Below are 22751 nucleotides of genomic sequence, written 5' to 3'. Positions count from 1 at the left end.
TACGAGCCTCACCTGTATTTAGATGACCCCCTCCCCTACCTACACCAAATTGATAGCACTACGTAGTTACCTGTAGGCCTAGCCTACACGTCTTATATAGCCCACCGGCTGACACAGGACGTTAAACTAGAATAATAATAATAATAATAAGTCAATTCAAGTGAAGAAATAAAGACAAAATTCCTTCGTTGAAAGGAAGGGGGGGGGATTAACAATACTACTGAATAAATTTCTCAGGCTTCGAGCGAAGATTTCGCTGACCAAAATACTCATCCCAACCCTTTTACTTTAACTATTAGTCTATTTTTTTTTTTGAAAAATACACGATTGCGGCAGGTTAGGGATGTGGTCTGCTATTTTTGTTTTCTGAGATGATTGATCTGATACGGCTATATAGCGTACAGAGGAGGAAAAAAAAGTAAGTCCCCAGTCAAAAAGGGGGGAAATATGGTAAATGGGAAGAGGTATGATGGATATGATTTACAGATGGAAAGGTAGCAATAAAAAAAACAATCGAGGTATTTAGGAGATATGATGAACTGGCAGGAAAATTGTACATGACCAAAATGGCACAAATTACCACTGATAAAAGAAAGGGGTTTGATCAAGGCAAACAGCCGATCCCGCGCTATGCCGTCTTGTTAAATCAAGATATACCACCCAGCAATATACAATGCACTGAGACTTTCCATACATACACAAAGGAAAAAGGGGGATCGAGTCCTCCTTAGTTTACGATCCCAAACCCCCAAGTCGGCAAACGGCACTTAATCATCACCATCATCATCGTCATCCTCCTTCCCCTTCACAGTCTCCATCTCAACCTGCCCTTGGACCTCACCCTTCGTATTCGTAGTCGTAATCTTATACTTGCCACCATCCCATAGATCCTTAAACGTAAGTTCCTTAGTACGACCAAGCGACTCGATACCAGCGATACGATCGAGGGTGGCCTCTAGGAACTTTTCGAAGCCGGGCTCGGCACAGATTTCGTTGAAGGCGCGTTGCATGGGGACGGAGTCGGCGCGGACGACGGCGTGCGAGTCGATGGAGAAGATGGAGAGGTCGTGGTGTTGGCGGATGAAGTCGGAGCGCGTCATGATGTAGCGGGCGCGGTGGAGGGGGATCGATGGCAGGATATGGCCGGCTTTTGGGTCGTAGTTTGCGTCCATTTCGTGGTAGCGCTTGTAGAGGGCGTGGGCGAGTACCATGGCGGTGGACTGAGGAGTTTTGTTAGCATTTTGGCAACAAGAATAGGTATTTAGAGAGGGCAACGTACCGCGTATTTTTGTTGATCCATGACATCGTCGTCCATTTCCTCGCCGAGAATGGCGCAGTTGTTTAGGAACCAGATTTTTTCCATTTCACAGATGCTGTCGCACTTGGCAATCATGTCTTCGGATTTGGCGACACGGTTGAGAAAGGTTAGACGACCGCCAATCTTGTCGTAGATTTCCTCGAGGATGGATTCTTTCACCTTCTCGCCATAGTACTTCATCCGATAGTTTCGCAGGGCTTGCATAGCACGGTCTTTGGTCAGATCCTTGATCTGGTGGACTTCCATGCGCGTGGCATATTGCTTCAGTCGCTCAAAGACCCAATATTTGTCCGAGTTGATAATGACAGTTGCAAGATTAGAGGCAGCCCATTGCTCTGCACGTTGTTGAATGAGCTCAAGGAGGTCCCTGCCGTCCTCGTCATCTCGAATCAAATGGGCAGAGTTGATAATGAGGATCAGTGGTCGCCCAATGGTTGCGCGTCGTCTGAGAGCTACTTTTTCAAGCTTGTTGAAGGCACGTTCAATGTCGAGGATGGGGCCGGCATCGCGTGGTCCACGGATGGAGAAGAGCGAGCCAATGTTGTCCTCGTGATATTCAAAATCGAGACATCGACCCAGCCGGACACGAAAGACTTCAAGGTCGGCATGGGCTTCCATCATGGAGCATCCTTCGCCGTTAATCTTGGCCATGGCATCAATCAGCATAGACGTCTTTCCCGTGCCCTTTTCACCAATAAGCAGATGGTAGCGTCCTTTGGTCTGGCCCCAGACAATCTTGTCAATCCTTTCTTGCTCATCACGGGGGATCCATCGATCGTAGCCTTCTTCATCATCATCATCCTCAATGTTGCCTTTGGTCACATTAAGCCGCGTGGGTTCTGCACCGGTCTTGGGCATCTCTTTGCTAGTCGCGGCCAGATCAAGTACAGGATCGCCCTCACGAAAAGCATTTTCCATCTTTTCGAGCACGTTCCACTTGTAGTACTTGGTGTAGCCAATGCCCACACAGCCCAGGATAAAGATGCTCGCTCCCGTCGTGGCAGCGGCCTCGAACATTTTCCAGCCAGTACTACGCCAGGCAGCTCTTTTGGCCTCTCGTTTGTCAGACTCTGCTTCTGCTTCTTCCTCCTCCAGACGCTCAGCAGCATCGTCGACTGGGTTAGGCGCCTCGTTACCGGGAGCAGGAGGGCCAGACTGGCCACTCAGAGCGCGGACCCGCCGAGGATGACATAACCTTGTCCGCAGTACCGGGCCAGCCTGCTGAGAGGGGTACGCGAAGGGCTGTCGCAGATACGCGACTGGGAGGCGCATTGGTTTGGCCACCAGGAGGGGCCGTAGGATTAGCATTATTGCTGTTGTCGGGTGCGTGCGCGTGTGCACGCGTACTATAAGTAAATACGGGCGCCGCTTAACCGGCCAAGACGAAAGAAAGGAAAAAAGAAGAGAAGAGAAGGGAGTGACGAGACAAAAGAAAGCAGGGAGAATGGGGGTGTAATGCAATGGAACAAGATGGCAACACGAATGTAAAATGATCCAAAAGGGGGGAAGCTGGTAGTGGCGGGCCGAGGGGCGGGAGATGCCAAGACCAGATACAGGCAGCTGCGATGGGAGACGAGATTGTGGGTGAGGGGAGCGGGACACACGCGAGAACCCCCACCATGTCCCATATCCAGTCCTCTCTACATGTCAACTACATACACATGTTTATGTATATACGTGTGTATACAGACATGGCCAACCGGACATGTCGCTGGCTGGCGATGACGATGCCATTGCACTGACGCCGCCGTCTGCGGCCCTAACTAATCGCGCTGGTTTTGGTGTGTCTTCGGAAGTGGAGTGCGAGCTTAGCGGACCATCCCGGCGCTGTCGAGAAAAATATTCTGGAGAACATGACCGTACCGCACTGCACTGCTCCCCTCCTCTCTTTCTCCCTCTACCCTCTCTCCCCACCTCTGCTGCACATCAACGCCTGCCGTTGGACGTCAATGCCTGCGTCCTGTGAATTGCCCTAATTGCCCACTCCAATTCCCTCCTTGCATAGTCGTCCACTGCCCGGGCTTGGGGCTTCCTATTCACTCATAGCCAACCATGGCCGCCAACGCCAACGACACCACCAAGTCAGGCGAGACTCCCGCGACCGCCACCGCTCCAGTCGACACGGCCCCTGGCAATGAGCAGACCGATGGCGCAGACCAAGACGACGGGGCCAATGGCCAGCAGCCAGACAGTAGGTCCCATGAGCACACGAGACATGTATAGGAAGAGAAAAAAAATCGCTAACATCGTCAAGACATTTTCCAGGTCACCATCAAGCTTCCTCATGAGCCCTTTGAGATGCCCATGACCATCTCGACGGCAGAGCAGGTGCAGGATCTCCGCCAGTCCATCATCGAGATGCCGCATACCTTCCAGTACTCGTGCTTTCACCTCGAACACAACGGCGAGCGCATCAACGACTACGTCGAGCTGTCCGAAGTCAAGGACCTCAAGCCCGACTCAGTCTTGACTCTGGTCGAGGATCCCTACACGGAGAAGGAGGCCAGGCTCCATGTCGTCCGCGTGCGTGAGCTCATTGGCGCTGCTGGCGACCGCACCGATGCGCTGCACGGCCTCATGGCTGGTCTCTCACTCCACGACACAGTGGGTCACGAGCACATCTTGAAGCCTAAGCAAGATGGCCCCGAGCAGTCGCCATTGGCCGACTACGACTTCAAGACATCCGGTGCCGTCAAGAACCTGCTTCCCCCGGCTCCAGAAGCCGCGCCCAAGACGATCAAGTCGATTGCCGTCTCGCCCTGGAACCCACCCCCGTACCACCTTAGGTCCAAGGGTCACTTGCTGTACCTCGTAGTCACCACCAACGAGAACGAGCAGCACCACATTACCAGTCACGTTTCGGGTTTCTATGTCAACAAGTCGTCCAACGCCAGTTTTGATCCCTTCCCGCGACAAGCACCAAAGGATAAGCGCGCCCACTCGCTCCTTACCCTGCTTGAAGAGCTGTCTCCCTCTTTCCGCACTGCATTCCCCGAGCTGCTCGAGCACAATGCGAAGAAGGAGTTGCTCACCATCTTCCAGCTCTCCAACGCCATTCCCGCGAACCCATGGCTAGTCCCGGCGCCCAACTCGGCCCTCACCCCGCATCAGCCAGATCTCGCCCGCACACAGGAGAGCTACCTGATTTCCGGCGTTGAGAACACTGAGACGCTCCGTGATTGGAATGAGGAGTTCCAGTCCACCCGCGAGATGCCCAAGGAGGCCGTCCACGATCGAGTCTTCCGCGAGCGCCTTACGTCTAAGCTGTTTGCTGACTACAACGATGCTGCTACGCGCGGTGCCATGTTGGTAGCTCGTGGAGAGATTGCGCCCTTGAACCCAACAGAGGCCAAGGACGCACAAATCTTTGTCTACAACAACATCTTTTATTCGTTTGGCGCCGACGGTGTCGGCACATTCGGCGCGGAAGGTGGAGACGAGGCGGCTCGTGTCGCCGTAGGCAAGGATGTGTTTGGTGTGCGTGCAGTGAACAACCTTGACATTCCTAACCTTTTCACCTCTGGAACCGTCGTTGTTGACTACCAAGGAAAGCGCATTGTGGGCCAGAGTATAGTCCCTGGTATCTTCAAGCAGCGCGATCCTGGTGAGCACCAGATTGACTACGGTGCGGTTGAGGGCAAGGAAATCGTGGCCGACGACAAGTCCTTCGTTCCTCTTTTCGAGCAGCTATCCAAGGCTCTGCGTGTCAAGAGGCATCCGGTTTGGGACAAGGACAATGTTCGCCACGAACTGGAAGGCAGTGTCGAGACCAAGGGTTTGATTGGTACTGATGGTAGGCGATATGCCTTGGATCTCTACCGCCTCACCCCGCTCGATATTTCATGGATAGAAGCACACTGGACTGAGCCTGGAGAGGAGGGTGAGTCAAAGCCGAAAGACAAGGACTACCCCCACCGAATGGCCACTCTGCGCCCAGAGCTGGTCGAGTCTTATGGTCGAGTCAAACTCCGTGAATACGTCAAGAATGAGCTTGCCAAGAAAGCCGAGGCCAAGAAAGAGGCCAAGGATGAGGAGAGCTCGTCGGAAGAAGAGTCTTCGGAAGAAGAGGACTCTGAGGAATCGGATGATTCCGATGATTCCGAAGAAGAAGATGGTGCCGAAAAGAAGCCCAAGGAGAAGAAGTTGACCAAGGAACAGAAGAAGGCTGCAAAGAAGGCTGCTGCTGAGAAGAAGCCTGACGAGGACCCAGAACAGGAGCGCGTCGACATCTCTGGCTTCTCCTTTGCCCTCAACCCCGATGTTTTCTCTGGTCAAAACCCCCAATCGGAAGAGGACAAGAAGGAGTGGGCTCAGGATGAGGCTGAAGTCCGCGCTGCTTGTGAGCACCTCACATCCGAGGTCATTCCTCGCATGATCCAGGAACTCAAGGAAGGCGAAGTTGGTTTCCCAATGGATGGCCAGTCATTGAGCAACCTCTTGCACAAGCGGGGTGTAAACATCCGCTACCTTGGCAAGCTCGCAGAGTTGGCTGACAAGCCTGATCCAAGGCTCCAGGCTCTCAAGCGTCTGCTTATCCAGGAAATGATCGCACGTGGTTTCAAGCACTTTGCCAACTCCAAGTTGCGCAATGTGCCTGCGCCTTTTGCTGCCCCAGCGGCCGCACACCTGCTCAACTGCCTTCTAGGAGCCGAAGTGAGCGCCAAGCCTGTGCCTGAGAGCGATGCTAGCCTCAAGTCCATGTACAGCGAGGCTGACTTCAGCTTTGAGCAGCTCACACCAGAGGCGCTCAAGAAGGAAGTCGTGGCTCAGGTAGCTCTGCGATTCCGTTATGACCTGGGTGAGTCGTGGGTCGAGTCTGGCAAGGAGCTGCAGATGCTTCGTGAAGTTTCACTGAAGTTGGGACTCCAGTTGGAGAGCAAGCAGTACGCCTTCACCAAGGAAGCCTTTGCTGCTAGCGCCCCAGCTGAGAAGCCAGTTGCGCCCCCGACCAACGGCCAAGCAACGACTTCCAGCAAGAAGAAGAAGAACAAGAACACACCACCAGCACGTGCGGCTAGCCCAACAGTGGCTCTCCCGCAGCAGACATTCCACGCTGATGACATTCTGAACATTGTTCCCATCATCAAGGAGGCTTCGCCAAAGAGCCTGCTGGCTGAAGAGGCGCTCGAGGCTGGTCGTATGTCTGTTGCTCAGGACCAGAAGGAGCTCGGACAGGAGTTGCTTCTCGAGTCGCTGCAGCTACATGAGCAGATTTACGGTGTACTTCACCCCGAGGTAGCCAAGGCCTACCACACATTGTCAAACCTCCTCTTCAACCTAGAAGACAAGGTTTCGGCTCTTGAACTCGCACACAAAGCCGTCATTGTGTCTGAGCGCACCCTGGGTGTTGACCATGCCGACACTCTGCTCGCCTATCTCAACTTGGGTCTCTTTGAGCATGCCTCGGGTAACACCAAGGCTGCTCTTGTCTACCTGCGCCATGCACTTGAGCTGTGGAAGATCATCTATGGACCTGACCACCCTGACTCCATCACTACACTCAACAACGCCGCTGTCATGCTGCAGTCGATGAAGCAATACCACGAGTCTCGCATCTGGTTTGAGGCATCCCTCGCCATCTGCGAAGAGGTGTCTGGAAAGAACTCGATCAACACGGCTACTCTGCTCTTCCAGACTGCTCAGGCTCTTGCCCTCGACAAGGACATGCGTGGCGGTGTCAACCGCATGCGTGAGTCGTATAACATCTTCAAGGAGGTTCTCGGCCCTGATGACCGCAACACCAAGGAGGCTGAGAGCTGGCTCGAGCAGCTCACTCAGAGCGCTGTTTCCCAGGCTAAGCAGCTCAACGATATCGCCAAGGGACGTATCCGGGCGATGCCACTCCCTGGCCGCAACCCTCTCCGTCCCGCTGCTGCTGCACCTTCTGCAAGTGATGCTGCAGCTGCTTCAGCCAGCCAGCGCAGCGGAAACAGCCGTGTTGATCAGCGCAAGATTGAGGACCTTCTGAAGTACATTGAGGGAGATACACAAAAGACGCCATCGAAGAAGAAGACTCAGGCGAACCCTAGGAAGAGGACGAAGTAGAGCTGATCAGTCATTTCTCTTCTGGAATCCTTGCGACCAAAAGTTAGGCGCTAAAAGTACCCATCTGTCGCATTGTGGCACCGTATCCATGAACTGTGGCCACGGATTTGCGACATTCACGTGATGGTGCTCCAGTGGCTTTTGTGCCCTCTGGGCTCTATTCGTGTCCAGTTTTTGGGAACCGGTTTTGCATTCATGGAGTTATCGGTTTCGCGCGGCCATGTTGTGAAGTGGGACGACAGGTCTTTTCCGCGGAGGGGGTCTTGTACATTGGGATGTAACTGGGTTGTAAAGGTAAGCAAAAGTCGGCTACGTGTATATATACGGGCCAGGCATGTAAACAGTGATGATGTATCAACGATGAATGATGAGCTGTATCAAATAGCAATGCAAAATATCTCCTCTTTACTGTTGATTCTTGTCATGATGTGTTATTAGAGGTGAATAAAGATGAATATCTCTAGTAGGGGTTTTTTTTCCTAATAGACTTGCCTAGTTGTTAAACTGGTATTTGTGAACTGCGCGTAGAAACTTCCTTCCCTACGCCCCCGGCTTCGGCATCCACACTAACCGCCCCCTCGGACTCCAATATCCCGAACCAAGTTCCCTACGACCCCTCCAATAGCTCCTGCATGCATCGCAAGAAAGTTCACAGACCTAATTACTACCCCACAAAAACATATCATCCCTCCCTCTTCCGCATCTTCAAATACAATACACATCCTCCCCTATTATCCGACAAACCCCGCTATTCACACACACTCTTTCTCTCCCTCGATTAAACAAAGGACACGACGATATAGAGAGAAAACAATGTCAGCACCCCAGGGCCCCCGCCGCATCGCCCAATGGCTCTACCTCAAACCCGAGTCCATCGACGAATACAAAAAGTGTCATGCGGCTGTTTGGCCCGAAGTCTTGGAACAGATTAAGGATTCGAATATACGGGATTGTATGTATTCCTCTCTGTCTATCCGTCTTCATTTCCTTCCGTTGTTTATTTCCTTGTGCGTCGATGTTACGTCTACCTCGTGTGTTCGCATTGCCGATACTGCTCTCTTCATTCGCGTGGTTCGCTTCGCTTCGCTTACTGCTCACTGCTCACTACGTTCGCGATAGATTCCATCTTCCTGACCATGTCACCGCGGCCCACACTCTTCGCATCGTTCAAATACATTGGCCATGCATTTGACGAGGACATGGCGCGTATGGCGGCGAACCCCAAGGTACAGGAGTGGTGGCGCATGACGGATAGGATGCAAGAGTCGCCTGTGGAGGGGGCGCAGGGGAGCGCAAAGGGGCCCGGGTGGTGGGGACAGATGGAAGAGGTGTTTTATGTGGAGTGAGATGGAAGAGAGAGGAAGGGAGTGAAAATAGAACAAATAATTGGTATCAACAAAACTATGAATAACGATGCGACGCCGACACGACCGTGTGTCCCTATATGAAAACACGTGACAAATACAGTTATATGGAGACATGATGGCAACACCTCCCAGGATTGTTCTTCCCTACCTAATTTTCCTTCTCCGTTCCCCCCAAATGCTCTACAAAGGCTCGTAATCCGCGCTAGTGTCGCCAACCCAACCAAACCACAGGGCAATAAGAGTATTGGCCGCGACCCACACACCCGCATATCCAACAGCGCCAATGATGTCGGTTCCCACGAGCGTCATACTCCGTTGGACGGTGGCGATGAACAAAAAGGAGTTGAGAATGAGCGTTTGCTGAATCAGAGTGCGGGTCCTTTGAGTATAGTTGTAGAAGTTGTACTCAAGAGTCTGAGAGAGCGTGGCAGTAGCCGGGTCAAAAGTATCGCCAGGCGTCTGGTTCTCGGAAAGCGGCTGAGCAGCAAATGATGGGTTGAGAAGAAAAGCCTTGGCGGCGAACCCAGCAATAAACGTCTTAACCACAAGAGACAAGGGAGTCTCGATATGGGCGACTTCGAGCGTGGGAATGTCAAAGTATTGGACGAGGAAAGTGTTCAAGACGCCAGTCTTCAGGCCGCCCCACAGAAGCACAACGTAGACGCCGGTTGCGAGCATGAAGCTTGAGAGCTGGACTTGGTAGCTGTCGAGCAAGAAGCGGTTGCGCAGAGGCGCGTTGTTCTTGTGGGCGAGGGAGCGTGGGCGCAAAAGGTACGTGGGGAGCGCAAAAGAAATGACCTCGATGCAGATGTTGGTGGCCGCGGTCAAAGGCGTGATATTGTAAAAAGTGGTGAGCAAATAGGCAAAAGGCGCGTGCATCAGGACAACGAGGGCCGAGACATCGTAGACTGCGCATACAGCATTAGCAGTGATTTCGCGCAAGTATTCTTCTCTTTGGACGCGCTCTTACAGTCGTAGCTCAAGTACCACGTCATGCACACGGTCAACCAGCGCATGGCGAGACGCGCATGAGGCGAGTAAAACGACGTGACATCGTCCTCTTGCGGCACCTTGCTGATGGCCCCGAGCTCCGGGCTCAGGAAATTCGAGGCAAACTCCCACAGCAGCATGTTGATGCCCGAGTTCAGGCAGATAAGAATGGGCACGCGCAGCGCGGTAGGGAGACGCGATCGCACCGGCGCGTGCGACCTAGTCACTACTTCTGGCGCCTCGCGCTCAATGACTTTGGTTGGTGCCATTGTGCGCCTTTTTTGTTGTAGCGATGAAGTTTGGCGGCAATGGGCGAGGGAGAACAAAAGGACTGGGTGAAGTGGGGTGGGAGGGGAGAGGGAATGAGCGACGGGGGGCTGATGATAGAAGAAGTTCAAGTCTTTGTGATGGGGAGACGAGTTTGTTTGGACGTGCGTCATGGCGCAAAATAGAGTACATAATAAGCCGCCGGCAACCGTGCACTGGTTCGCCCCACGTCCTGCGCTATTGTATTGTCGCTTTGTATGTAGTATGTGTGTATGTATGGATGAATGAATATGTGTACATATGAAGCAATATGTATTCTGCCCGTTGCAACTTCATTGGTATGGCTGTTGTAATGGACTCGCGTACTCCCATAGCTTTGGACCCGGAGTATCGTATCCAGTCAACTTCTTATGGACATCGACCAGTATACCCGCATCTGTTGGCCTGTACAGATTGGTCCCCAGTACACCCCCTTTCAAATGCTTTGCCTTTGAACCTGCCGCTCTGTCTACTCGCAAGTTTATACACTGCGGGTACGCCTGTGCACCATCCAGCTGCTCTGCCACGTGCAGTGCAAGGAGCTCGTGCCTCAGGGTGTAGTAGCCTGCTGCCAGCACCTCTGGTATCTTGATTTCCCAGGTGAAGTTGTTGGCAATGAGTACGTCCGTCGCCCATGTGCCACCCAATTCCAAAGTGTCCCACCCAGTACTGTTGAGCCATGCCAGCTCGTCAATCTTGACCCAGGACAAGGTGTCCTTGTTTGCTTTTGAACAAGTCGTGTTGCACTTGGCAATGTATGTCATGACTGCGCCGACGTGGGAGACTGGCCATTCATTCCATTTCAACTGCAATGTGTCGCCGGCAGTTGTATTGACATGAAGTGCACCAGGTATGGCGTTATCATGACAGGTAATATTTGACGTATTGAAGTGTGAGGGGGCCACGAAGATGTTGCCCATGTTCGCGGCTGACCATGCAGCCAATGGACGAGGCGGTGTCAATGTTTCAGAAGAAACGGGATCCCATCCATTGTAAACCAGACCAGCTGATGTTGTAATTTTCTCGATGCGTGCGTGAGCCGATACGCCGACTAGGAGAAGTGACGAGGTCACGGTTGTCAAAAGCCGCATCGTGGCGGAACAAGTATGGGAAGAGAAGGGACAAATACCGAGTGCATAAGTACAAGCCGGAGCGCTGGGGAATATATATTGGTGCAAGTCTTTGTGGGGATCGTATAGCAATATCGTCATTATAGTTGCAATCGTTGCAGATTTAGCCATGCCACAATTCATCTCGGCTGCCAAGTATGATTGGCTACAGTGGGCGAGTGTCAGACAACGTGCCAGGGAACACGAAACAGGCCAAGGGCAGCAAACAGATTGTTCTGACCAGCGCAATGTTTCGAATGAGAGGAGAATAGGCTGGCACGGACGCTAACAGAGCGGGACACGGGGCGGATTGAGTGGTTTGAACGCCGATCATTTTCAGTCCAACGCCATGCTGATGCCGATGTCGACAGTGCTGTCGTAATATAATAGTACAGATAGTGGGTACATTCACAGTCGTCGGGTCCTTCTATTTGACCTCCTTTTCCAACAACTCTTTTGCTTCGTTGACCTTGGTAGCCAGGTAAGGGCTGCCGCCTCGATCGGGGTGGTTTAGGAGCATCAGTGAACGGTGCTTCTTCCGCAGGAGTTCTTTTGTGATACCTCGTTCGCTGTTGTTTGTTAGCATGCGAAAGCACACATGCAGACCGACTTACGGCAGCTCTAATATCAGCGCTGCTTCTCTCCGTGTCATCTTGGGTTCAAAGCCGCCCTTGTAGTATGAGCGCCCCAGAGCACCAGCGCCCCCACCTGATCTCCGTAGAGCAACGAGAGCTGCGCGGCCCTATTCATTTGGGTCAGTATTGCCTTTATGCGAGGCCTGCACATGATACGGGAGGACGTACGAAGAAGGCAGTGGCACCTGCGCCTAATATCCACACCCAGGCCGACATGCTGGTCCTGTGCGGGGAGAGATGAGAATACGCGGTAGTTGGTTGGTGCAGCGGGTGGGGCGGGTGCTACGGGATCCAGGCGCAGACAATGTACAGAGTGGTGTTTGAGAGTACAATGTAGGCGGAGACTGGACGACGAGGACGAGCGAGGACGCGGCAGAGACGGGGCGATCGAGTTGATGTCGATAATGTCGAGGGAAAAGGCGGGCGAGGAATCTGCGGAGGTGCCTCGGGCGACGAGCGATGCAATTGGCCCTGGGGTGCACGCGCCACCCAAAATTTCTGGCCAGGCCGGCATACTGCCCTTTGCTGCACCACCACCACTACCTCCACCTCCTCCAATCACTCCCCCGCTGTCACCATGAGAATTGAGACGTGTATGTATACATTCTACATTGGCGCTTATCAACAACGATACTAACATGTCCAGGCTACTTCTGCTCAAGCCCCGTCTACCCGTCCAAGGGCATCACCTTTGGTATGCATACCCTCTGCAATTGCGCCACCACGACCCTCTTCTGACCGCGCACAGTGCGAAATGACGCCAAGAGCTTCCGCTTCTGCAAGAGCAAATGCCACAAGAACTTTAAGATGAAGCGCAACGTAAGCACGCCTCATGCCATGCGCTTATCCCACACATGCTGACTTGGCTTTTTTTTACAGCCGCGCAAGCTGGCCTGGACAAAGAGCTTCCGTCGCGCGCACGGCAAGGAAATGACTGTCGATTCTACCCTCACTTTTGCTCAGCGCCGTAACGTACCTGTGCGCTACAACCGCGACCTTGTCCAGACGACACTCAAGGCTATGGGCCGTGTATCCGAAATCCGTGCTAGAAGAGAGCGCGCCTTCTACAAGGCCCGTATGCGTGGTAACAAGCAGCGCCAGCGCGAGGAAGACCGAAAGCTGGTCCTGGAAAACCAGCACCTGCTGCCACCCAGCGAGCGATTCTCCAAGGAGGAGCTCGAGCAAATGCAAGGCGAGCCTGATGTCCAGACAATCAAGGACAAGGTTGCTGCCAGGAGGAAGGAGCTTGAGGCGGAAGAGAGCGAGCTTAGCGATGTCGAGGAAGAGATGTTGCCCAAGACTAAGAGCAAGAGGAAGATGAAGATGAAGGTCGGCGGCCGCGGTGTTGAGGCCATGGATGTTGACGAGTAGAGCGACTCTCGGGACCCGGTACCTCATCGACATCAACCGACAGCGACAGCCTAATGACTGGCTTGGCCTTGCAAGTAAAAAAACCGTTTCTGGAGTCTGGCGTCACATTACAAGGGTAGTTTTCATGACCAACATAGCTCGATACCATATCAAGAAGCTTGTCTCATTTCTCGCATCAATTTGCTCAACTTTGCTACTGCGTTTGATCCGACAACTTAGCAGGCGTCCTTGATTCTGCGTCACTCACGACCACGTGTAGCAAGGTACGTAGTACTGCTGGCAGTACTCTCATTGTTGACTTCTAAGATATTTCTTGTTTTTCGGACAACCGAGTCCATGGACAAAATTGGACTATTGCGACTAATTGATAGCCTGGGAACCATAATAGTAACGAAGCCTTGTAGGCCATGGCATATCATGCACTCAATCACAATGACTCTCCTGTTGACTACATCTGGAAGGGAAGCGCTACATTGACACTTTGGTTTCTATGTACAAAAACATTCATGGGACAGCTTTCAAGTATATACAGATATCTCTGACCGAAACCTAGAAGTTCTCCTTGCATTGGTCGGGCCAGCCTGATGGATGTCTTCCTGAAGTAGTGCCGCAATAGTAGAAGGTACCGCTGGGTGAAGCGGCATAGTAAACACTGCCAGCATTGTTGGGCAAACCAGTCTGCAGATTTCTACGTTAGCATGGCGAGTTCCATCAGATGCTAGCCATTGCGCTTCAAAGTGAAACTTACAATCCAGAGAGGGTAGGTTTTGAGCCCACTGCAATACTTCGTAGCAAGGTTGGCTGCACTGGTCTCACGCGGTGGTTGAGACCTGTCGCCTGCCTTAACCGCATCGATAAGATCTTTCTGATCGATGTGAACACCGCCCCTTACTGGGCAGTCAAGGCTTTTGGGGAACTGGCAGGCCGGATCGCACGACTTTTGCTCGGGCGAAGAGTTGGGGACTGGGGCCGAAGAGACGGGGGTGGCGTCCATAGCGACAGCGGCCGCAGAGACGGTGGTGGCACCGAGGGCGAGAGCGATGAAGGAGCTGGCGTGCATGTTGAGGATTGGTGTTGGTTCGGGTTGGTTCGGGGGGTGTTTGAATCTGGTAGTTCTCGGGGTGGAGAGTGAATTCTGGAGAGGGATTCTCCATTTCTTATATGGTGAGTGAGCTGCTATCCATCATCAAAGACCCGACGAGCCACCCCGACGAGCCGCCGAGACGAGGGCATTAGACACACTCTGCTGGGCATACTACATACGTACTTGCTAAGTGCTATTCGCAAACCCGAGTCGTGCTGCCGCTGAGATGTTCTGAACAGGCCCTACGAAACAACGCACGGTTCCTCCATCTTGCATGATGGGGAAGCGCTAGCCACAACGGTTCCCGATTTCAGTTAGTTGTTTCTACTGATTTGTCCTGATCCTTCACCCCTGTAATTGTCCTTAATATCAAACGGCCCGAGAAACATGTCTACGCTAGCGCCAGCCACGGCATGATGTGTTACTCCGTACCGTACTGACATTCGATCATTCGTGTAAGTATTACAGCCAAGTCTCTTGTGCTTCACACCTACCTTCCCCTTCAAATCCTTTCTCTCTCTTTGCACCAAAAAATGAAAAAGTCGCATTGAATAGCTTCTTATTGCCCCTACCCTTTCTCCCTGTCTCTTTCATGCTCAACCCCAGCTTCCTATACATAGCACTTTACCATACACACCCTCTCACCTCCCCGGCGCAAACAAACAACCCAAACCGTACGTGTGCCACCCCTCGCTTGACACAGCTTTCCCGTATTCCCACTCCCAATTATGCCTATAAGGTAACTGCAGCACACCATGTACTCACTAAAAAAAACCGACGTTCTGGAATTTGAAGAAATAAACGCCTTTCGGTCCTATTACCAATTCGCACCGTCTGGGGGAGCCAGGGGGGAGAGGGAGGCGAAGTCGCAGGCTAAAAGACAGTTAAACGTGTAAGCTTATTCGGTACGGTTGGAAATACGCGTTATACCAGTAAGCAGGGCAAGTATTGAGATCAATGGATAAGCGAAAGGCGTAGGCGTAGAAGATGACGGCACGGTCCTTTGTGCGTTGGGAAATGTACGCGGGTATGTTTTTCTTCTTTTTTTACCCCGCTTTGTTGCGGCCTTATACGATTGTAGGATGTCGCGGACGTTGTGAGGGTGGACGGTGAGAGAAAAAAAAAGGTCTAGTACTACAAACATGGGGGGTGAAAGTGTGTACGCTAGCGATCCACCCCCCTTCTGTTGCTAATTATATGCGGTGACGTTGTTTATGGATGTTTGCGGAGATGGGAGAGACTAGGATAGGGAGTCCAAGAGGATAGGCAGATGATAGAAAGTCCGAGGAATCGTGTACTGATTGAGTTACTATGTTACGGCTCTGCTGCATTGTCGATAGAGAGTACTGCGCAGCTTGATCAATGCAACATGCAGAACCCCCCGATATGATAAAGCGTGTTGATGCACGCTGCTTGTCAGCCTGCCATGGCATTGTTTCGCAAAGCTTGGAGCATAGAGACGCGGTGTAACTATGCGAGCTGCGGTAATGAGGTTTGAGAGGCTTCATTCCACTCGATAGGTCAATTACTGTGTAATAATAGAAGATACTGTGATTTTTTTCTGGCGATACAGAATTATTAGTGGAGATTTCGGGTAAAATTCATGCGGGTATCCGGGGTAGAGATTGGATCGTGTGGGGGTGAGTGAGATGAGTGAGTACGGGTGTCGGATGCGCTGGCTACCCGTAATAGTGAGATTGTTATTTAAACTCTCGGATGTGATTGGAGATTAAGGAATGGGAGAATGAGTCGGACGCTCTCGTTTACGCACTCTTGATAGGTTGGGGACATTTTTTCGCCCATGGTCAGGGCCTGTTCGATTGCTCCGTTTTCTGTCTTCGTTTGGCTGCCATTCGGGGTCATAGAAGACAGAAAGGGCTAGTCACGTGGTTAATCGGAAACCTTAATTCTTATTAGAGATCCTAAGATCTACGTCACAGGGAAATGGGGCTCTGCTTAACTCGAAGAGGGACACTCGTACATTAAAACTGCGCTAGATGTGTAGGGCTTTTTCCATATACCAGTGTTGCATTCACAAAATCGAGCTCCAGCTACTGGCATCCAGACCGTTTCACCGAACACGACGCCATTTCCATCTCCGTTTTCTGACGAAATCCCCGTCCGATATGTCAGAAAGAAACGAGATGGAACTGAACAGGCACCAACCTGACTCTATAATTATGTACTGTTAGTTCTATCGCCTTAATGGGCGGTAGTACAAGATCGTATCGCGAAACTTGCAGGTCGAGAACGTGATGTCAACGTCGTCGTCAGAGAAAGTCGGGAATTGGTTGCGGTAAGCGTTTTCAGGGCAGAATGAGAAAAAGATGCGATTAGAGGGTACTCTAGTGCACATATCACGCTGGCAGCCACAGAATAAGCATCGGCGCGCGGAATTGCCGTGACTGCTTCCGTCGCCACCCACACGGGCATCCAACTCGGCAATTCCTAGAGCTTATGTACTAGGGCATCTACAGTAAGCATGGTATCTATCATAAGCGGAATGGCACTTCGAAGCATTCCATACCCCATGCGTCATCTCAGCCACAATCTTACAAAAACGCACCACTCGAACTTTGCCCCTTGTATCTTGCTATTACAGCCATGCAAGTGCGCATTACAGCGCATTCGCTTTGCGTATAATCTAGCTCTGAGGCCCAATAGTATCCCTCTGAGAGTTTGTAGCTCGAGGCACTGTGAAAACTGCGCTGACGGATGGGGAAAACGTGATACTCGTGGACACTGGTGGAGGTGGAGATGAATGAAGATTAACGGGATGACATATGCTAGTAATGCATTCGTTCTCCAAAGAAACTTACCGCTTACTAGAGATATTTAAATTCAGTCGACTAAGATGGGAAATGAGAATTTTTGTAATAGCTCGATACGACCGGATCGTACCTTAAAGCATGAGTAGGTTTAGTCCTCTCAATATATATTCTCTAATATAATATTCCAGGTAGTATGTTCGAAATATAAGTATACCTAGAAAGCTATTCAACAATAAAAGCTCTCAGGGCCCCTGAGTAAGTAGTCTCAGTTGTTTGCTACTGTTCTCCCAAACAACAGGATCGTCCACAGTCGTCCACTTCAATAGGAGCTCCTGAACAGCTTGGAGAGACTTATCTTCCTCAGCATCCATGAAGAAATCCTTGCGGCCCTCAATCCCTTTCTTGCGCCTCTCCAAATACGCATCAAGGTCGTAATTGCTGTCAACGGAGGCTGTGCCCCATGTTACGGCGAGGGAAGCCTGATAAGTGTCGCTTGACATGTCCCGAAATTTCTGCATTGATGCGTTTGCGGTCTCTGGCACTTGGGCGGGTGTTGGTTGATCGTGACCCTGTCCGGGCCTTATGAGTTGCACTGCTGTGGATGGGGCTTCCGGTTCCTGAGTGGGCACCAAGGGGTCGGGAACAATGTTCGGCTGGGTGCCAGCTTCAGCGTGGAACTGTAAGTCGTGTTTGTTAAGCCAATCCCTGACCAAATCTTTTGTGAGTTCGCGATGCCGATCCTCATCTAACTGTTCAATAGAAGGAATCCAAAGATCGCGATTTGCTGGATCTATGAGTGTTGGTCGATTTTCTGAAACCGGCACATCTTCTGGTAGCACCGTCGGTGGAAAGAAGGATGTTCCACTATCAGGCTCTGGCTTTTGCCCTTTACCCAATGCATGTCCGGTTTTTCCCCACTCCGGGACCAGGATCGGATCGCCATCCATAATGTGATCTTGATTAGATGGCTCATTGCCTGGGCTTTCGAATCCATCGAACGGGGACAAAGCTCGACTGTAATCCAATGTGAAGTCGTCACAATCGAATTTTTGATCATCTTCATTTAGTCCCATGATTGAGTCCAGTTGATCCAAGTCCCAGGTCCCGGACTGTGGGCAATCTCGAGCAAGTTCAGGCTCGGATTCGGCGTTCTGCGCAATAATATCTTCTGGGTGGTTTTCTTCGTCGAGAGCTCTAGGAGTATGGCTGTCCCACTGAACTTTCCGCTTTCCAGAGACATTGGTAGGATGTGCATCGCCAAGGGACTGAGATCTTCTCTTCTTGCCTCGCAGGGGTTCCTACTCGCTTTAGTTTTGCCTTGGATTCAATGGCGTGTAACTTTCACTTACATCTATGTCTTGGGGTTGTTGATCGGTAGAGAGCAGGGGGTGATTTTCTTCACGGCCCATAGTTACATATTGTTCGGAAGCTTGACTTCTTGGAGCTTCTACGATCTTCTGTCTCGGTACACCAGAGTTTTCGAGAAGATCCTGGGTGTGTTCGTAAAGAACATCGACAAACATATCCGGTAGCCACCTTAGAATAACGACCTCTTTTGAGTGGTCCTGCAACGAATCAAACACAGAAGCTAGTATACAGTCGCAATTAAACTTACTGTGCTTGTAAGATCAGCAAGACCCATAGATCGGAGATGCGCAAGTTGTTCGGAGTCGCAGGACACCACTGGATAGATGGGGATTCGTTCAGGTACTGGACCAGCTCCGTTAGCCTTGAGAGTAGATATTGCCGCATCGACAAGTTCTTCTCTCATTCCAAATTTTGTTAACCCATTCTTTATTCTATCCATCAGAAAGTCGTGCCTCATTTCCGAATCAATTGATCCTCTCGCCTTGCCCAGAGCAATGTTTTCTTCAAGTCGAGAATACTCCCATTTGGCCAACTCCAGTTTCTGGGCAGCCAACTCCAACCGATCAATTTGAGACCAGTACGGACAGACACTATTTGAAACGATGAATTGAGATGAAGGCGCGAGTTTTGTAGCTTCTGCGGTCCTCGGGGCTTGACCGTGACTTGTGGCGGTAGGTGCAGGTTCATTATCAGCTGCTGATAAAGAAAGTGTGGGTACTTTAGACTGTCTCGAGCATGCCGATACTCCGCTGCTAGATAGTGCTGTCTCGTTCACCATCTCTCCACTACTCTCTGCTTGATGGTGAAACTCTTGCTTGGCCGCTTCGTTGGCAAGTACCAGACTCTTGAGGGCCAACAACTCGTCGACGTCTACAGTATCCTTTCTGTTTTCGTAAGCATAGCGTTCCAAAACCAAAGCATCTAGACCTACGATAGATGCGACGTCACTTTGATCGCATAATTCAAAACCGCAAGCTCGACCAGTATGGTTGATTTAAGCGATTCCAAAAGTCGGCGAAAGAATTCAACCTTTCCTTTCCTAAAGATCCACATGATCTTGTGACCAGTAGGCAGGCGAAATCTACTGGCGAGCGGATTGTCAGACTTGGTCGCTTTTTTCAGGATATCCTCAATCTCAGCAAACACACGCTTGCACTCGTCGACGATCTTGATGCTCGTATCAAAGGCATCCTGTCTGAATAGTTGAGCTTTTCGGCCAAATTCCATCGCCTTGGCAAGATCCTTGAGAACCTGACAGAAGAGAGCAATGTCTTTTGCGATGTAACTCGTCTCCTGCGTGTGTGTCAGCTTGAACTATCGAAGTCTTGAGTGAAGCTCCTACCTGGTTGGCCGAAGCGATAGCATCTGCAACTTGAAATAACCCGATTGAAAGCTGTGTTCCGATTTGGGCAACCTGCAATATACTGGCGACAGCACCAATCTTCGAAATGTTAGAGAAATGGGCGGGGTGGTCGAACGTCCAGACATACTGCCTCCATCGTCGCAAGAGCTAGCCGAAAAACCCTACGTACAAGGTCTACTGGGGAGAAGCTTTCATTGCGCCGTCATGTTAATCCTCGCACCCTTTGTTGCGGTAGTCATTAGAGATATGAATGGAAGAAATGGGAGCCAAGTAGTCAAGGCATACGTACGTACGGGCTGAAACGTGGTTGACCGGTTTTGGTTGTCTGCTCAGCCACCAGCCCCGCTCAGCCACAAACATCTCCACCGTGGAGTATGCGGGTCGCATAAACGACGCTGACAAGAAAGCTTCAGCCTATCAGAATGACAGCAATTGTATTTCTCACTTGACGTTGTTCAAATGTGAAGGTATAGTCTAACGCAGCAGCGCCTGCTTTTCGACTCTCAATGGCCATCGCTACTCCGTCAACTCGGTCACCTTCTCGCCAGACTCCGCACGAGAAGGCGTCCGGGCCCAAGAATAACACAGTCTATCAAGGCCTAAGCACAAGTTTGGATCGTATTTACTATCGAAGTATCGGCCGTTATGTGTTACAGTATTGTAGAATACGATTGGTATGTGTACTAGCTATGGGAAGCTAAGCACACATTGTTCCCATATGTTCAAAGTTACTTGGTTAGACTGGCGCTTTAATTATAGGCTTCTCTGTTGAAGCATCATTCATACCCATGATCTGGTGCTTATTATGTATACCAGCATCGGGTAAATGACACTACCTGTGTCTGACTTTGTCCAAGGAACTAAGGGAATGAAGTCACACCTCTCTTCAAATGAAGGATATCGACGTTCAATTACAGTGACGAGCAACACCTTATTATACTTTGCATCATGGTATTTCTTTCTATAAGACATATTGATCTTGACTTAGCGAAAACTCTATACTACTTATCCCTCTTATCAACCATGCGGATCCCATAAGAAATGTGATATCTTTCGTTGGGAACAATATGTTTCTTGAAATTACTGCTAATTACTCGCGGAAAAAAACCCATTATCCACGACTAACTTCATTGTAGCTGACAATCAGATCGAGACACATGCTTACCTTCAACACTCCACTCTTTTTGACTTCTGCAAAGACAAGGGAATTCTTTTAAAATCCTACTCTCTCAAAGATAGCACTTAAATAGTCGAGCCGCGTGCCATAGAAGACAGGGTTATAGACTTGTTACGTTACAAAGGGGGTAAGTGGCATGATCAACTTTTTTCTAGTGGAGTTATGCAGCGTGACACTGTGGTGCTACCTCAGAATGATACGCCAAGTCGCATGGAAAACATGTAGGTAAAACCATTGCCAAATATGGTATTCAATAAATTAAGTTTACTAAGGGGATGTGAACGATTCAACTTACAATTACGGTGTACGTTCGGCGTTGCCGAGGAGATCAGCAATGAATGGGTACACATGATCGTTCAAGAGTGCTTAAGGAAGAGAGTAACCGAATTCGTCGTCTGGGCAAGGAACCAGGGAACGAAGCTTAGCGATGAGTTCATGTATTCGTACGTATTGTGCCTTGGCATCTCGTGTCAAGCACATCTTTCTTTGTATTCACGAACTTGGCCCACTATTTCCAACGTAACTGCATGGTGGAGAAATGGCGGATATACTCTGTCGATGTGGTTTCCGTGCGCGGCAATCGTGGTGGTGATTATTTGGGAGAAGATTGATTGGTGCACCTAAAAAAAGATATTAAGTTGGAGACTATTCCATTCACGTCTGCCGACAGAATCCTGCGCCTGGGCAAAAGTAGAGCTATTGAGCCTCACAGGATTTTTGCAGGGGGACACCTGCCTGATCTTGAAACAAGTATTTGATGCGCATGTATTTGGTTTTGTAAATCCCATGTTTTTGTTTTCAACTAGGAGCAATGCAATGCGAAAAAAGGCCTAAGCAGACTAGCTAGCATAATTTCTAAAGTTTTACGCACAAGTAGCTGTCCTTTTGTCATAATCCTAGTGGCTGCTTGATCATCATTGAAATACAGCAGTTGATTGGCTGGGACAGCTGCTTTTCTATCAAAAATCGCGGGAACCCACTGCTATGTGCTTGGCAAAATATGATTTACAACACGAGTAATGATGAGCAGCGATAGTCTTCACACTAGTCGTTCGCTACTTCAATGGAATGTTCCACGTGGCAAAGGTGTGGCAGTGCACTACTTTAGGATAGGCACTTCTGCAGGATGTAGTACTTAATTTGACACCAAGTGGCATGTCAACTACTAGATTGTTCCGCGTGACAGTTAAAGGAAGCTTGCATATGCAAAGCTTATTGGACCATGTCATTGCATCATAGCGCTCATTGTGCAGTACTGTGGAGAAGCGCAGAAAGCTGTTCAGCACCTATTGGATACCAATTGAGGTCAAAATAGTCTTAATGTGGATAAACGCTGTGTTTGCGATTGTATCTTGCATGGCTAATAACATTAAGGTGGTGAACGTTCTTTGTGCTAACTAGAATGCGACTTTGGCTCTAGCATAGCTACTCTTTTTTTAGGTCTGCGATCTACAAGGTGGCAGTCTAAAGAACTATAGATCGATTCTATAGAAGGCTTAATTCTCCTTGATTTGGGGATTTATGGGTCTAAACTGCGCTAACTGGCTGGGCAAAATACGATTATAGATATGGTGTACTAAGTAGGTAGAGCGACGCATCAATCTATACCCTGTTCGTCGTGTTGTGGATGAAAAGGTACCCCTGTGGGAATAGACCCATGTAGAGTCAGTTCCTTAGATAGCTCAAGTGGTTGAGGCTGGGGGAAAGGAAGCAACCGGTCGAAGCCGATGTTACTCTGAGATTCCACTTACAGGGGCGACCTTCACTGTCCAGCGTAGCAATTCCCCGCCCTGGCACACTATTCACCATCCACCAAGTGACTACAGTCTTCTTTGCGCTACGAAGAT

At 50.5% G+C, this 22751-nt stretch overlaps 11 protein-coding genes across 11 annotated transcripts; 3 read left to right on the top strand and 8 right to left on the bottom strand.

The window, feature by feature from the left end:
* Window positions 1-767: 767 nt before the first annotated feature.
* On the bottom strand, window positions 768-2590 carry COCCADRAFT_97768 (uncharacterized protein; the record flags this gene model as incomplete). Its single annotated transcript, XM_007714728.1, has 2 exons — window positions 768-1220; window positions 1280-2590. The coding sequence occupies 2 exons, from the start codon at window positions 2588-2590 to the stop codon at window positions 768-770; spliced, it is 1764 nt and encodes a 587-aa protein (XP_007712918.1).
* Window positions 2591-3370: 780 nt separating this feature from the next.
* Window positions 3371-7363, top strand: COCCADRAFT_97735 (uncharacterized protein; the record flags this gene model as incomplete). Its single annotated transcript, XM_007714727.1, has 2 exons — window positions 3371-3509; window positions 3573-7363. The coding sequence occupies 2 exons, from the start codon at window positions 3371-3373 to the stop codon at window positions 7361-7363; spliced, it is 3930 nt and encodes a 1309-aa protein (XP_007712917.1).
* An 813-nt stretch (window positions 7364-8176) lies between these two features.
* COCCADRAFT_5578 (uncharacterized protein) lies at window positions 8177-8709 on the top strand (the record flags this gene model as incomplete). Its single annotated transcript, XM_007714690.1, has 2 exons — window positions 8177-8315; window positions 8483-8709. 2 exons carry the CDS (start codon window positions 8177-8179, stop codon window positions 8707-8709), a joined length of 366 nt encoding a protein of 121 aa, XP_007712880.1.
* A 201-nt stretch (window positions 8710-8910) lies between these two features.
* Window positions 8911-9989, bottom strand: COCCADRAFT_5577 (uncharacterized protein; the record flags this gene model as incomplete). The annotated part of the gene is made up of 2 exons (XM_007714689.1): window positions 8911-9638; window positions 9701-9989. 2 exons carry the CDS (start codon window positions 9987-9989, stop codon window positions 8911-8913), a joined length of 1017 nt encoding a protein of 338 aa, XP_007712879.1.
* A 330-nt stretch (window positions 9990-10319) lies between these two features.
* On the bottom strand, window positions 10320-11117 carry COCCADRAFT_97778 (lytic polysaccharide monooxygenase; the record flags this gene model as incomplete). The annotated part of the gene is made up of 1 exon (XM_007714726.1): window positions 10320-11117. The coding sequence occupies one exon, from the start codon at window positions 11115-11117 to the stop codon at window positions 10320-10322; it is 798 nt and encodes a 265-aa protein (XP_007712916.1).
* Window positions 11118-11562: 445 nt separating this feature from the next.
* COCCADRAFT_97721 (uncharacterized protein) lies at window positions 11563-11986 on the bottom strand (the record flags this gene model as incomplete). Its single annotated transcript, XM_007714725.1, has 3 exons — window positions 11563-11704; window positions 11750-11877; window positions 11939-11986. 3 exons carry the CDS (start codon window positions 11984-11986, stop codon window positions 11563-11565), a joined length of 318 nt encoding a protein of 105 aa, XP_007712915.1.
* A 361-nt stretch (window positions 11987-12347) lies between these two features.
* On the top strand, window positions 12348-13141 carry COCCADRAFT_37329 (uncharacterized protein; the record flags this gene model as incomplete). Its single annotated transcript, XM_007714724.1, has 4 exons — window positions 12348-12363; window positions 12417-12464; window positions 12519-12589; window positions 12650-13141. 4 exons carry the CDS (start codon window positions 12348-12350, stop codon window positions 13139-13141), a joined length of 627 nt encoding a protein of 208 aa, XP_007712914.1.
* Window positions 13142-13690: 549 nt separating this feature from the next.
* On the bottom strand, window positions 13691-14201 carry COCCADRAFT_97716 (uncharacterized protein; the record flags this gene model as incomplete). The annotated part of the gene is made up of 3 exons (XM_007714723.1): window positions 13691-13819; window positions 13890-14084; window positions 14142-14201. The coding sequence occupies 3 exons, from the start codon at window positions 14199-14201 to the stop codon at window positions 13691-13693; spliced, it is 384 nt and encodes a 127-aa protein (XP_007712913.1).
* A 2226-nt stretch (window positions 14202-16427) lies between these two features.
* COCCADRAFT_97812 (uncharacterized protein) lies at window positions 16428-16658 on the bottom strand (the record flags this gene model as incomplete). Its single annotated transcript, XM_007714722.1, has 1 exon — window positions 16428-16658. One exon carries the CDS (start codon window positions 16656-16658, stop codon window positions 16428-16430), a length of 231 nt encoding a protein of 76 aa, XP_007712912.1.
* A 580-nt stretch (window positions 16659-17238) lies between these two features.
* On the bottom strand, window positions 17239-18767 carry COCCADRAFT_37327 (uncharacterized protein; the record flags this gene model as incomplete). The annotated part of the gene is made up of 2 exons (XM_007714721.1): window positions 17239-17673; window positions 18612-18767. The coding sequence occupies 2 exons, from the start codon at window positions 18765-18767 to the stop codon at window positions 17239-17241; spliced, it is 591 nt and encodes a 196-aa protein (XP_007712911.1).
* Window positions 18768-19291: 524 nt separating this feature from the next.
* Window positions 19292-19805, bottom strand: COCCADRAFT_97824 (uncharacterized protein; the record flags this gene model as incomplete). The annotated part of the gene is made up of 2 exons (XM_007714720.1): window positions 19292-19657; window positions 19707-19805. Coding segments are annotated over 2 exons (465 nt in total), but the record flags the coding sequence as incomplete, so codon positions are not given.
* Window positions 19806-22751: the final 2946 nt, after the last annotated feature.

This window comes from Bipolaris zeicola, assembly GCF_000523435.1.
Source record: "Bipolaris zeicola 26-R-13 unplaced genomic scaffold scaffold_87, whole genome shotgun sequence".
NCBI lineage: Eukaryota > Fungi > Ascomycota > Dothideomycetes > Pleosporales > Pleosporaceae > Bipolaris > Bipolaris zeicola.
The sequence above is the reverse complement of the archived record's forward strand: the minus strand, read 5'-3'. Positions and strand labels throughout refer to the sequence as shown.